Source organism: Phodopus roborovskii, unplaced genomic scaffold (assembly GCF_943737965.1).
Source record: "Phodopus roborovskii unplaced genomic scaffold, PHOROB, whole genome shotgun sequence".
Taxonomy (NCBI): Eukaryota; Metazoa; Chordata; class Mammalia; order Rodentia; family Cricetidae; genus Phodopus; species Phodopus roborovskii.
Window position 1 is genome coordinate 2,399,960 of NW_026126511.1, and position 12,541 is coordinate 2,412,500.

General features: G+C 47.1%; 1 protein-coding gene across 1 annotated transcript in view; it reads left to right on the top strand.

The window, feature by feature from the left end:
• Positions 1-12,541, top strand: part of Dock9 (dedicator of cytokinesis 9) — a 227,536-nt gene that overhangs the window by 98,200 nt on the left and 116,795 nt on the right. Inside the window, exon 2 of the mRNA XM_051195203.1 lies at positions 2,339-2,455. Coding sequence (XP_051051160.1) covers positions 2,339-2,455 — 117 coding nt within the window. The remainder of the gene's footprint in view (positions 1-2,338; positions 2,456-12,541) is intronic.

Sequence of the window (12,541 nt, forward strand, 5' to 3'; positions counted from 1 at the left end):
ATTACACTGTAGGGAGAAAACCCCTTCTAGTATCTTCTACCAGGGCCTCCGTCGTGTCGTTCATTGTCTTGACAAAGTCGGAAGGAACCTCAGCCCTTCTTCTTTGGGGTCTGGTGGTGCTGACGGCCCCTTTGTGAAGGGACAGAAGGTGGATGAGCCTTGAGCCTGGGCGGGTGGTGCATGGCTGTGTGTTAGATGCCTCGTAAGCAGGGGACAGGGGTGGAGTCGATGCCACCTCGGGTAGTTGTCCATCTTGCCCCCTTGGTAATGGAATTTTGGAAAGCTGTGTTCATGCTTGGGTTTTGTTGGGCTCATGGAAGTGGCTTCTGAGGCAAATGTTACTGATTATGACAGCCAGTGTTTGTTTATTGACTGCCTGTTATGTGCAGCACAACAGACAGAAACAGAAGAATGAATTTTTTTAAAAAGTTGATTTAAAATCATTTGGGGATTTTTTTTGGGTGTGGCAGTTTTTATTTTTATTTTTAAATGCCCCGTGTGAATTGTTTCAACGTTTAAATTTTGTAGGCATTACTTGAACTTTTGCCATCCCAAACTAAAGACTAGCTAGACTTTTATGTGTTTTTGATTTTGCATATTTTCTAGCCTCCGTTCCTAAAACATGCTTTGCATGATTATAGTAAATTATGCACTTCTTTGGTTTCTTAGAATGTAAAAATACCTCTGTCAAGTCTGCTCGGGTTAAATAATTTGAAGTGAAATACAAGCTTTTGCTCACATGTTAGGTGGAGTTGTCTGGCTGCACCTTGGACAACTCCAGAGTCTGAGGGGCTAAACACAGTACATGACTCAGTTCTCAAGGCATATTTCTGTGTCCCGTGGCCTTCTGCAGGATGACTCAGCATCCAGATGCCTTCTGCCACAAGGATCCGTTCTCCCTGCAGACCACTGCTGGCTCTTTTGCAGGCGGCCCTGGTTGGGGAGGTTTCACATGGAACATATCTCAGGGCCAAGGTGGCAGAGGCCACATCTCTTCTGCTTACAGATCATTGGCCAGAAGAAAGTCATGTAGCCACACCTAACCAAAGGGAGCCTGGGAAATGTAGTCTCGTAGTATTGAGACGGAAAGGACAACGTTCTGGGAACTCAGAGCAGCCTCAGTTACAATTCCCATGTAAATGCCACATGCTTCCTAGCTACAAATTGTCCCTTGTGTATATATAGTGTTCATCGAGGACGTGTGTTTTAGGTCTTAAAGTAATAGCTTTAAAATAATTTTGCAGTGGTTTGTTTGATAATGATGGATTTAATACTTTGTAAAAATTTTCATTTATTAGTCTGTATGTGTATGTATGTGTATGCACATACGTGCTTGTTCACTGGGGCTAAAGTGCATGTGTGCAGGTCAGAGAACTTCCAAGAGTCGGTTCTTTCCTTCTACCATGTGGGTTCTGGGGATTCAACTCAGGTTACCAGGCTTGACAGCAAGAGCCTTTGGGTGCTGAGCTGTATGCTGGCCCTGGATTCAGTTTCTTCTCATAACCCCCCCCACACACACACACACAATTTTAGCTACTTTTTATGCTCATGTGTGAGCGCGCGCGAGCACACACACACACAATACACACACTCTTAATACATGTTTATATCTATTTTAGCATTTGAGACACTGTAGTATGCAGTCACGTGAGTTGTATTTCTGCCTGTAGCGTAGAAGTATGAGAGTTTTACCAAAAAGGCGGTTGGAAGTAGCTAGGACAGGCTCGGTGTCTTTCATTTCCCACGGGCTTGTTACCCTTTCTTACTCAGGGTGTGCTAGAACCAGCGTCTCCATTCCGTAGCGTTCACTCCCGGCAGGTGTGAATAGTTTTTCTCGCTTGCCTGTATCCGGTCCAGCTCATGGTTTTGTGGGTTCGGGTGATATTTGTGTTGTGAGGGTATAGTATTTCGGAAGTGTCCCAAGGAGAGCTGTATTGAATCGGTCCTGTGGGGACATTTAAGGCCTGGGTCAGGATGAGCCCACAGAGGCAGCCGATGGGCTGGTTCTCTAGACAGGGCATTTGCAATGGAGCTGAAGTTCGGAAGGGCAGAGATCAGCCAGAGGTGGCCTGGGAAATGCCCTAAATAACTGAATGACATCACTGAGGCTGAACCGGAGCTGTGGAAGGTGTCTCTTTTCCCTCTGAAAACAGATTTCTTCTCATTCTGTTTCTCAATAGTGATATCAGTGCAGCTATTGGAGAAAGGGTGGGGAATGATATTATGGTCTGGTTACATGTGAGACTTCTGTCAAACAAACAAGAAGGCGTATCTATCTGTCTAAGAGTATCCCTATCTAAGAGTATCTCAGTGACGGGGCTTCCCTTTGGTCTTCTAGGCAAAGCCGAAGCTGATCGAGCCACTTGACTACGAAAATGTCCTCGTGCAGAGGAAGACCCAGATCCTGAATGACTGTCTGCGGGAGATGCTTCTCTTCCCTTATGATGACTTCCAGGTGAGTGATTGCGCCACCACTGAATAGCGGTGCTCACAAAAGCTGGGAAACACTACCTAGATCCGGTCGTACACATGTTCCTGTATACCGATGACTAGATCCAGCCTTGGTGGCACAGACCTCCCTCTGTATTCCCAGTTAACTAGGGACGATCCCAGGTTCAAGGCCCGACAGAGGCACAGAACTAGTTCAAAGGCGGCCTGGGTCATGTAGTGAGATGGCTAGTGTACTTCCCTAGCATGTGTGAAGCCCTGTGTTCAGTGCCCGCAGTGTGGAAGGAAGGGGCTGTTAAATAAAAGTGTGTGTGTGTGTGTGTGTGTGTGTGTGTGTGTGTGTGTACTCTGGGTAGACTTACAACTGATTCTTATGTCTTAAAAGACTACTTCAGCCTTTGAGCATAAGTAGGAAGGACCCGGATGCTGGGAAATCGGTAACCACTGAGATGCAACCCCCAAGCCTCATTTGCTATTTTTAAAACCAGGTATTCTAGAATTTCCCGGGGAGCTGCAGATGCTTGTTACATCCTGTGGGATGACACTTTGGACCCTGCCGTGAGATGCCCTGAACCGTGGGTTCCCAGGCCTGTGAGGCGATGGGTCACAGTGTCCTGATCTGTGTCTCTGTAGCAGGACGTTGGTATTGCTCCTTGGAGGGAAGCTCCTGCCTCCACTGATGTCTGGATCCTTGCTTAATGCCTTTTAGCCTCCAGCTAGGTGACACACAGGAAGCCTTGAGGTTACTGAGGAGCAGGGGTTAGTAACCCTTCCCTAGAGCCCTGGGGTCACTGCAGTTTGCTTAGAGGTTCGTTTTCACTCCAATTTTGTTCTCCTGGATGTTTCTCAGCAGTTTCCTGTCTGTCCTCTACCTCAGTTTCCTTAACCTGGATACTCCTGCGTGATGTGTGACCACCCGGACTGGTCTTCTGTGACCAGAGCTGGGACTGGAGAGGTAGCTTGGTGGCTAAGAGTGCTCACCGCTCCTCGTCATTGTGGTTTGTTTGTCTGTTTTTCCCAGACAGCTTCCCTTTGCAGTTGGCTGTTGCTGACCGTTCGTCTCTGTAGACCCCCATCAGATTTTCTTGTGCTTCCTAACTGCTGGTATCCACCACACCTGGGTTTGCTTGGCGCTCTTGTGGAGGATTTGAATTCAGACCCCACCCAGCACCTGGGTTTGATGGCTCTCAGCTGTTTGTAACTCCAGCTCCAGCGGAGTTCTTGTCTCCCCCCGGCGCCTGCACACACGTGAGCACATACAGACACGTGAGCACATACAGACACGTGAGCACATACAGACACGTGAACAAAAAGGACATCTATTTTTTTTTAAAAAAAAAAAAAGTCTCTACTTTCCCCTAATCTCGCTTTCCAGAATTACTCTATACAGGTCTGTTCACACTGGTTTTTGGGTTTTGTTGTTGTTGTTTGTTTTTAGAAACTCTTACGTTAGTAGCAGCTGTTCCGTTTTAACCACTGATAGCTGTCCCAACACCAATTTTAAAAAGAGTTCATGCAGCAACGAGAATTTTCGTGAATGTCTTTTCTAACTTGCTAGAGACTCGTTCATCAGCTGGACATGGCTGTCCGTCTGTCCGTCAGTTCTTTCCTGTGGGGGGGGGGCAGGAGGATGCAACAAAAACGAAGGTGATGGTTTATAAAGTGTCAGAGCCCAAGGACACTCCACTGGTGAGCATCGGGGTCCTCTCCTGGCCCCAAACACCATGCTTTGAGAACCCCAAAGCTAAAATGCACACAGGAGGGCACTCTAGAGTTCTGCCTTCTGCCCAGGCCTGGGTACCAAATGAAAAAGTCAGTTGTGTACAAATTAGACTCCTCGTTGACATGTTTTTCCTGTACCATTCTCAGGGAGGCCACGGGTTAGCTCCCTTTGGCCCCGAAATGTACGTTTTTCTTGGCGTTGGGGAATAATTTTGTTGTTTCGTCTAACAGCCAAGAATGAGAAGTTGTATTTGTGGACACGAAGTGAAATTGCTGAAGAAAGAAAGCAAAACAGCCAAGCACACGGTTCCTTTAGTATCTCAGTATCGTCTTCTCTCCCAGGGACAAAGGACCCAGACACTCAAATAGTTTGCAGAGTCAGGTGATTAAGATTTGGAGGAGGTCCACTCGTCTCTTGCCCAAAACCATTTCTGTGAGATTCTAAGGGACAGAGAGCCTCGGCATCCCTGTTCTGGCCAAGAATGAATGAGCAAATGTTGGTTTCTGTTTTAGGAAAATGGTTCCAAAGCTGAAGGAGTCTGGATGTCGGTCGGCTTTGGCTCACATCCTAGCAGTAGTGATGGGCACAGCTGACTCAGGGCTCTGTTTGTTCCCCTACAGACTGCCACTTTGTCATCGGGGAGACTGTTTACACCACCCATTCTTGTTAATCCGTCTCGGTGATGCTACTAACTGTCCAGTTACAGTGTGAGTTAATGACTTAGAAATGCCGCGACGGCCTCCTGTTTCCTTTTTCTTAGGTATCGAGGGATGACATCAATCCTGTATTTCTAGAGGCATTGCAGACGTGTGATGAGGGAAATGCATCTCTTTTTCGTGGGATGATGAGGTTAGGAAACGGATCAGATCGTGAATGCACTGCATGAGGGTACAATACCCTTCAGTGAGCAATTGACTCTGAAGGTAATAGAACTTGTATACATGTCTGCCAGGCGTGTTCAGATGATAACTTCTAAAACGTAAGTGTCGCCGTTGTGTGTTTCCAAGTGGGCATGCCGACATTGTGCACCTGTTCTTCAGATCTGGAGAATGAATTGTATGGGAGGAAAAAGGCTATCAGGTAGATGTACCTTTCCCAAAGGTGAGGATGTCAAAACAAAAGGCAGAGAAATATGAAATGTATTTTTAAAAAAACTCAAGGGAAATCCTTCGTGTCAGATAGGTGCAAGGCAAATGAAATCATCTTCCATGACCAGGGACGGAGGGTGTGTCACAGGGACAAGGGAACAGGACTGGTGCAGGGCAGATTTGTTCGGAATCAACCCTGATGCTTTGCGGTCAGTGCTGGCTGTTCCTGTCTTGTCTTTCTGGGTCTCCCAGCCAGCAGTGTCTCGGGACCCTTCCGAAGCCAATTGAAGTCTCATGTCCTCCGAAGCTACCTAAGCCCACTGTGGCCTTCCCCTGACTTTTCTACTTACTGTGTACATAAGTATATGTGTGCTGTATAGTCTGCCGTTGGAGGCTGCGCTTTCTGTCCCAGTCCTACCTCGCAGCTGAGGCTCAGTGAAGTACCGTTTTCTGTGTTTCTGTGCTATCTGCTGTTCTCTTTGTCTGCATGGACTTCTGATCCCTGATATATTGAACAGGGATTGGGATTGGATATATGTTGAAAATGCCTATCAGATCAGTAATCCGATTTGGTGAATGTCAAGTAATTTCTTAATTACCTGACATTCTCCAGTTTAATCCTAGGGCATGACAGCTCTCCCATTTAATCCTAGGATCTCAGAGACAGAGATGCAAGTGTCTGTGAGTTCAACGCCTGCCTGGTCTGCATTGGCAAGTTCAGGCCAGCTGGGGCTACTGAATGAGACCCTGTCGTTAATTAAAAAAGGGAAAAAAAAAAAAAAAAAAAGGCAGTTCAAATTAGGTCTTACGAGGAGTATATTTCCTGGTGGTTAAAGGGTCTTTTTGTTTTTAAAATTTCATAATGTTTTCAAAGCTGATATTTGGAATAACTTTGAACTTTCCAACGAGCAAAATCAGAGGAAAAATTCTACTACGTTTGAATGATAACATTTTTTTTTTTTTTTTCCCTGTGGGAATGTTTTGTATCAAAAAAGAAAAAAATGTAGGTTGGCTCATAGCTGGAAGAAGGTTGACAAGGGTTTGCCTGGGTGAAAGTTGCTGTCAGAACTGACCCTGTGGAGATGGCTGACAGGACAAACTTCACCCTGTGGTGGACTTGGAGATGACATACTTATCAGCCCAAGTTCTTATCTCCGGTCTTGTTACCCAGGTTACCAATGTTTGTATAATGTTATATTGTCATGGAGCATAAAGGACGTTAAATACTGAAAAGGGATGTTTTGGAGTCAGTTTATGGGTGTCATTCATATTTCATAAAAGTTAGGATTAGGTGTCTAGTATAAACCAGGCATGATGTTTGTGTGGGAAAGAGAGAGTTTCTTCCACTTCCGAGTTTGCGTCTGTCTGAAGACCTGAGCAAAGACGCAAAGATGAATGTTCCGTAGCTGTGTGAGTTCTAGGAAAAGGATGTATGTCCATGGGTGAGTGAAAAACAGCAACAAGACACCACAGTGTTTGCTTGAGATGCTTAGGGCCTGCACCACCACACCCAGGCATACTTTGAAAAGTGTTTGGTTATAGGATTTCTAGCCAAACGCGGCTATGGGTGTGTACGCGCCGATCCTAGAACCGCATGCAAGGTCGCAGTGAGTCGTGATACCTCAGGAGAACACCCTGCTGAGTTCCACGGTGGTGCATCGTCCATGCCCGGCTGGAGAATTTAAGATGCAGCTGAAGATGATGGAGGATGCACAGTTCTAGCAAGTGCTTAGACTCAGGTTGGCCTTTGAGTTGCCTCAACGTTGTATAGGGAAACGCCGTAACGCCATTTCCCTGTCAGTAACATCCTGACTTCTATTTCCCCCCTGGTTCTTTTCCTCTTTCACTTACATGCAACCGATAATTATCTACAATCCAGTGACCTGGAGAGGAAGCTGAGCGCCAGGACTCACAAAGGCCTGGAAGTCCCTGATCTCATTTCCCATCTACCCTTTGGAAAAGAAAACACTTTTCAGCGCTGTTTTTTCCTTGGTATATATTCTTTTCCCAGTAATGTTTTGTTTTTTTACTTTTTACTAAAATGCCCTTTTTGTAAATTTGAAAATTTGTAAATTTGTCAGCTGGAGTTCAGTGTCCAACAATGTGATATCACGTGGACATTGTGTTCACGTCTAGGCTGGGCCTGCCTGGAAAAGTTAGATATGATGTCTATGAATTACATAAGCCTTGCGGAGGCGAGAATGTTCACTGTGCTCAAATATAAGAAATGGCTAATAAATTCCCATTGTGGATTGATCCTTTAAAAGAAATTTGGCTTCCCTGGAAGTTGGCCTTTGAGCTGGGTTGATAGCTTCTGCAATTAATGGATACATGTAGCCTGTGTGAGGGACTCAGCAGCTTTGTATGGTGCTTAGGGCTACACACACAGAACAGAATCCCCAATTCCCACCACACACGGAACAGAATCCCCGACTCACACTATGCAAGGACAGAATCCTCTGCTTTACACTACACGCAGATCAGAACCCCCAATTCACACCACACAAGGACAGAATCCCCAATTTCACACTGCTGAACACTGAGGAGAGGAGACGAAAGGAAGCATCATGGACCCTTGTAGGAAGCCGGAGTTTGAAGCAGATTCGTCATCATCACATAAGTCACATCCCGTGAGCTCTGTTATGCGAATTTCAGAGTCCACTAGGGTTTCCAGCTGCTGGCAGCCTGGAAATTCACAAGTCAGGGCCAGTAAAAGACCTAGCCCCACCGCTCTGGGAGACAGGAGCTGGGTGGGCACCTGCACCTTAGTTAGGAAGGAGGAGGAAAAACAGACACAGAAGGAGGACAGACGTACACCAGGAACCCAGGCCGTGGGTGTGGCCGATGTGCGGAGCTGCTGGCCTGGCATGTGACAGGCCCCGGAGTCGACCCCAGAACCATCACACAAAAGCAGAACAGTAGGGGAAGCCTGACTTAGGAGCCACCCCCTCACTGCTGCGGGTGCAGAGACTCGAGGGTGGAAACTTGGGGGTCACAGAGTAGCGAGGGAAACATAACCCCCATTGCAAGGTAACAGCAGACTCACAGCGCGAGAAATGAATGCTTCTACCTTTGTTCGGTCACCCTTCGCAGCGCTGTAAGTTGTTCTTAGGAAGACTTTTGTTGCTTTGGAGTTTGTGGTGTCTGCTTAGAACTATTTTTAAATTCTTGATAAGGTGTGTTTGTGTGTGTGTGGAGACTGGAAGTGTAGGATATCCCCCCCCCCCAGGGTTGTTATGAGCCACAGGACATGAGCGCTGGTAACTGAGCTTAACCTTCTGGGAGAGGGTTGTACACACTGAGCCATCTTTCCAGCCCTGGGTGGAGTGTTGTTTTAACGTGATTGTATTAGTTTTGTGTATTGTTTGTGCGTATGAGTGGGGTTTGTGTCTGTGTGTGCCATTGTCTGAGGAGGCCAGAGAAGGTTGGATTCCCTGGAGCTAGAGTTATAGTCATCTGTAAGCCATGTAGGGGGTGCTAGGACTTGTCCACCCCCTCCCCCAGTGTGGGTGGCTAACCACCATGGTCCCCAGCCCCTCTTTGGGAGTTTAAATTAAATATTTCTTTCTCCAGGCCCTTTACAGGTGGGCTAAACATTGAGGCCGGTGGGGAGGGCAGGGGAGGGTGGGGGTGATTTTTCTGTGAATGGCATTGTGAGGCCAGGCCAGGGGCTTTGAGGTGGGGAATGTGGGAATGCCCCACATGATTTTGAGTTCTCAGTCTAGCTGATGTTCTAGCTGGAGCCATTCACGAGAAACCGATGTTCTTTGAAACAAATGCCTCTGCTGATCCTTGGAAAGCCGCCATCGTTTCTGAGCATAGCCAGCCAGCTGAAGCTCTGTTCCCAGAGTCCTCTACCGCTGAAGTTTCAATGTTGTACTGCATCCAAAGACGTCTGTCTAATGCACTGACCAACCCAGCCACGTGGCATTTCCACCAGCAGGCATCAAAGGGACAGAGTTCTACAGACACACAAGACACCGTGCAGTTGGTTTCAGGCCTGGGGAGGAGGAGGAGGGAGCTCTCCTGATCATAAGCAGTGGTTTGAAACGGGAGATAACTTTAAAACATTGATGTGGATGCTGCGTTCCTTTGGGCTGGCTGAACATATGAATAATTAAAAAACACTCAAGCTAGGTCTTATCATGCTACAAAGGCAGTGGGCCAGGCCAGGGGACATCAGTCTCAAACGCGCAGTGTCCCCAGTGCCCTCTGAGTCCCCTGCTAATGCTTTGTGCTGTGTTACTTCTCAGACAAATGCATATAATTTGCAACGGTGTGAGGGGATAATCCTACCAATACATAAAGCCAAGATAATGACGGACAGACGGTGCTCTGCAGCCGACTGTGAGGACGAGGGCACTGCAAAGATGGTCCCAGCACTTGGGAGGCAGAGGCAGCCTCGGCTACCTAGTGAGTCTGAGGCTAGCCTAGGCTTCTTGAGACCGCTACTGAAGAGCCTGCGGCTCTCCGACCCAGTGGCTGAGCCAAGGCTACCTCACCCAGGGTTGTCTGCCTAGTTAGTACCCCTCCTCCCTCCTACTGGGAAAGCAGCCTGTGCAGGCCCTCTCCTGTCTGTCCTTGGAGTCTGTGTTTCTGAGGGAAGCCACTCCCAGCTCTCTGCTCCTGGAGCAGAGGAGACAAATACTTGGTCACTGTCCCTGCAGCTGGCTTAGGTTACAGCCCACCCACTTCCACTTCTCTGGGATTTCTTCCTTCATTGTTCTTAGGGTCCCTGGGGAAAGGGTGGGCCTTTTGTTTCAGGCTTCTAATTAAAATCATATAAAATAGATGTTTTATATGCTCAGTGGGTAAGCATATTTCCTCCTCCCTGCCCTCCCCAAGGAATTAGGAGTATTTTTGAATAGTTTAATGCCATGGTAAAGTGATTAATAAACTAAGCCGGCAGTGTGTGAGCTGTGATCAGGGAGATGTAGGAAAATAAGGATGTTGCACAGCTGCACACCTTTGGCAGTTTGTATTTCTTTTAATCCATGTAGTGAATCTTTTTCCTTTTTTTCCGTTACAAAAAAGTAACATGGGCATATGTCAGAGCAGATGCGGTATTCATCTTTGTTCTTTTCACTGGATTTTCCCCCCCTCCTTTGGTTTTTCACAGAGTGCTTGCTAGCACTCAGCTTAGCTGTTGGGAGGGGGTGGGGGTGGGACTTAGAAGTCCATGTTTGCAGAACCTTGGGTTTCTGAGCTACAGAGGAAACCTGGAGGTCCTAGAAGGCCAGTTTACGGGATGGTGGAAAGTTCAGGGTTTCCCCAGCATTACGCAGTTGAGGAAAGGCAAAGCCTCCTCTGAGGGCTCTTGGGTTTCCTGGCTTTCTATTCAAAATCCTTCCCGGTGTCTCGCCTCAGATTCTGCCATAGGCAGCTTAATGAAGTGAACGATTCACATTTCTCCTCCTTGGAAACTTGAGATTCTTGGCAGGGAGGTTTGGGTGTGGAAGGGCGGGGGTGGGGGAGAGGTTGGAGAGAGGTTGGGGAGAGGGTGGTGCAGTGCGTGTGTGGGGGGTCATGGTCGCATGTGTAACATAGACACCCTCATTCCATTGGGGTTACAAATGGGGAGCTGAGTTCATCTCAGAAGACAGGATTGGGGCGGCTCCTGCAGCAGAAACAGGACAGGGAGTTGTCAGATTGGAAGCCGCTGTATTCCCCTCCCCCCCCCCCGGGGTATATCCCCTCCCCCCCACGGGCGGCCCACGCAAACATTTCCTACTCTGACCTTGTAGCTCGGGGACCATCAAAAGTGTTTGAAGGGAAATCATTTCAATCAAGAGAAAAGTTCTGAATGTGAAGATAATCTACTTGAAGTTTTAAATTTCTAACCAGATTGGGAGATGCATGGTAGTGTGTTTTACTGCTCCCGGCTCTGAGGACAATGCTACATGGTTCCACTCCACTCCATAGAAATGAGAAGTTTGGCTGGGGGTGGGGTGGGGTCTCCAGTCTTCAAAGTGCCTGGGGAGGTACTGCCCTTCCCTTCGGTTCGGCTATTCCGAGGGTCCCTTGGGATGCCTCATGAGAAGCTAGTCTGTCCCTGGATGTGCTGATTTCTGTGTGTCAAAGGCTGCCAGTGTTTAACCATACTGAAGTTACGTCTTGGAATATCTGGAAAGCCTTTATTTCTAAGTTGTGTTTTGCACTTGGAGGTTTGCATCTCAATGGTTATTTGGGATGCAACTTCGCCTTAGTCTTCAGATGTCAACCACATTTCACATGATCTCCCCCCCATTAAACACTTTCTTAGTAGGACAGAGATCTAATTGGGGCTCCATTTCTCCAGACTCTCTGTCTGTGGATCCAGATGACACCGGGCTGCAAATATTTGGAGGAAGGGAGAGTATGGGAGCATGTGCAGACTTTTTGTCCCTTTAATAGTGCAGCTCAGCAGATGTTCAGGTGGTCCTTGCCTTGGAGTAGGTGTTAGCAGTAATTGAGAGAAACTGAAAATTGCCTGGGGGAGTAAATACGGCCTCTATGGAAATACTCCCTCAGGATAAAGGGATGTGGGCATCTCTGGGTTTTATAGGTATAGGAGGTCCTGGGCCCAGTCATCCTAGGTCCCTGGGGGATGACCGTAAGTTATTTCGAGGCCATTTGTATTAGAATGCCTTATACACTCTCTTAAACTGGTATAGGCTTTGAAGTTGCATTGGGTTAACATCCTTTTAACCTCTACGGATTCCCCAGAGAAAGAGCAGAGATTGTCCCTATTTGCTGTAAACTATGAAAGATTAGGTAATTTACATAATGTTTTAGGCAAGCAGGGGGATTGTTATTTCCCATTTTTGATGTTGATTTTTAGAAACCGGATAAAGACCCGTCCTTTAGCAAAAATAACTATAAAGGGATAGGAATACGGCTACAAGAGTGGCATGTTTGCACACACCTTTAGTCACAGCAGCCCTCAGGCTGAAGCAGGAAGGCCATGGGCTAAGGGCCAGGCCACCCTGAAGTACATTATGAATTTCAGGCCAGCCTGTGCTATATGGTACAAACCTGTCTCCACACAAACCCCCAAAAGAGCTGCAGTAGTAGAAAGAAATAAACTTAGCTTAGCGCATTGTTTACATGGGCTGGGGAACTCACTGAGTATGTCTCTGAGGAGGTTGACTTTTTATAAGCCTGATAAATGAAACTGTAGAAATTTAATGTTAATTGGTTTGGCATAGAGAAGACTATGGCCTGAATATGACTTTTAATACACAGAATCTATAGAGAGGTTAAAATAGAACATTTGCTTGTGCTATAGACATCCCTTGCCAAT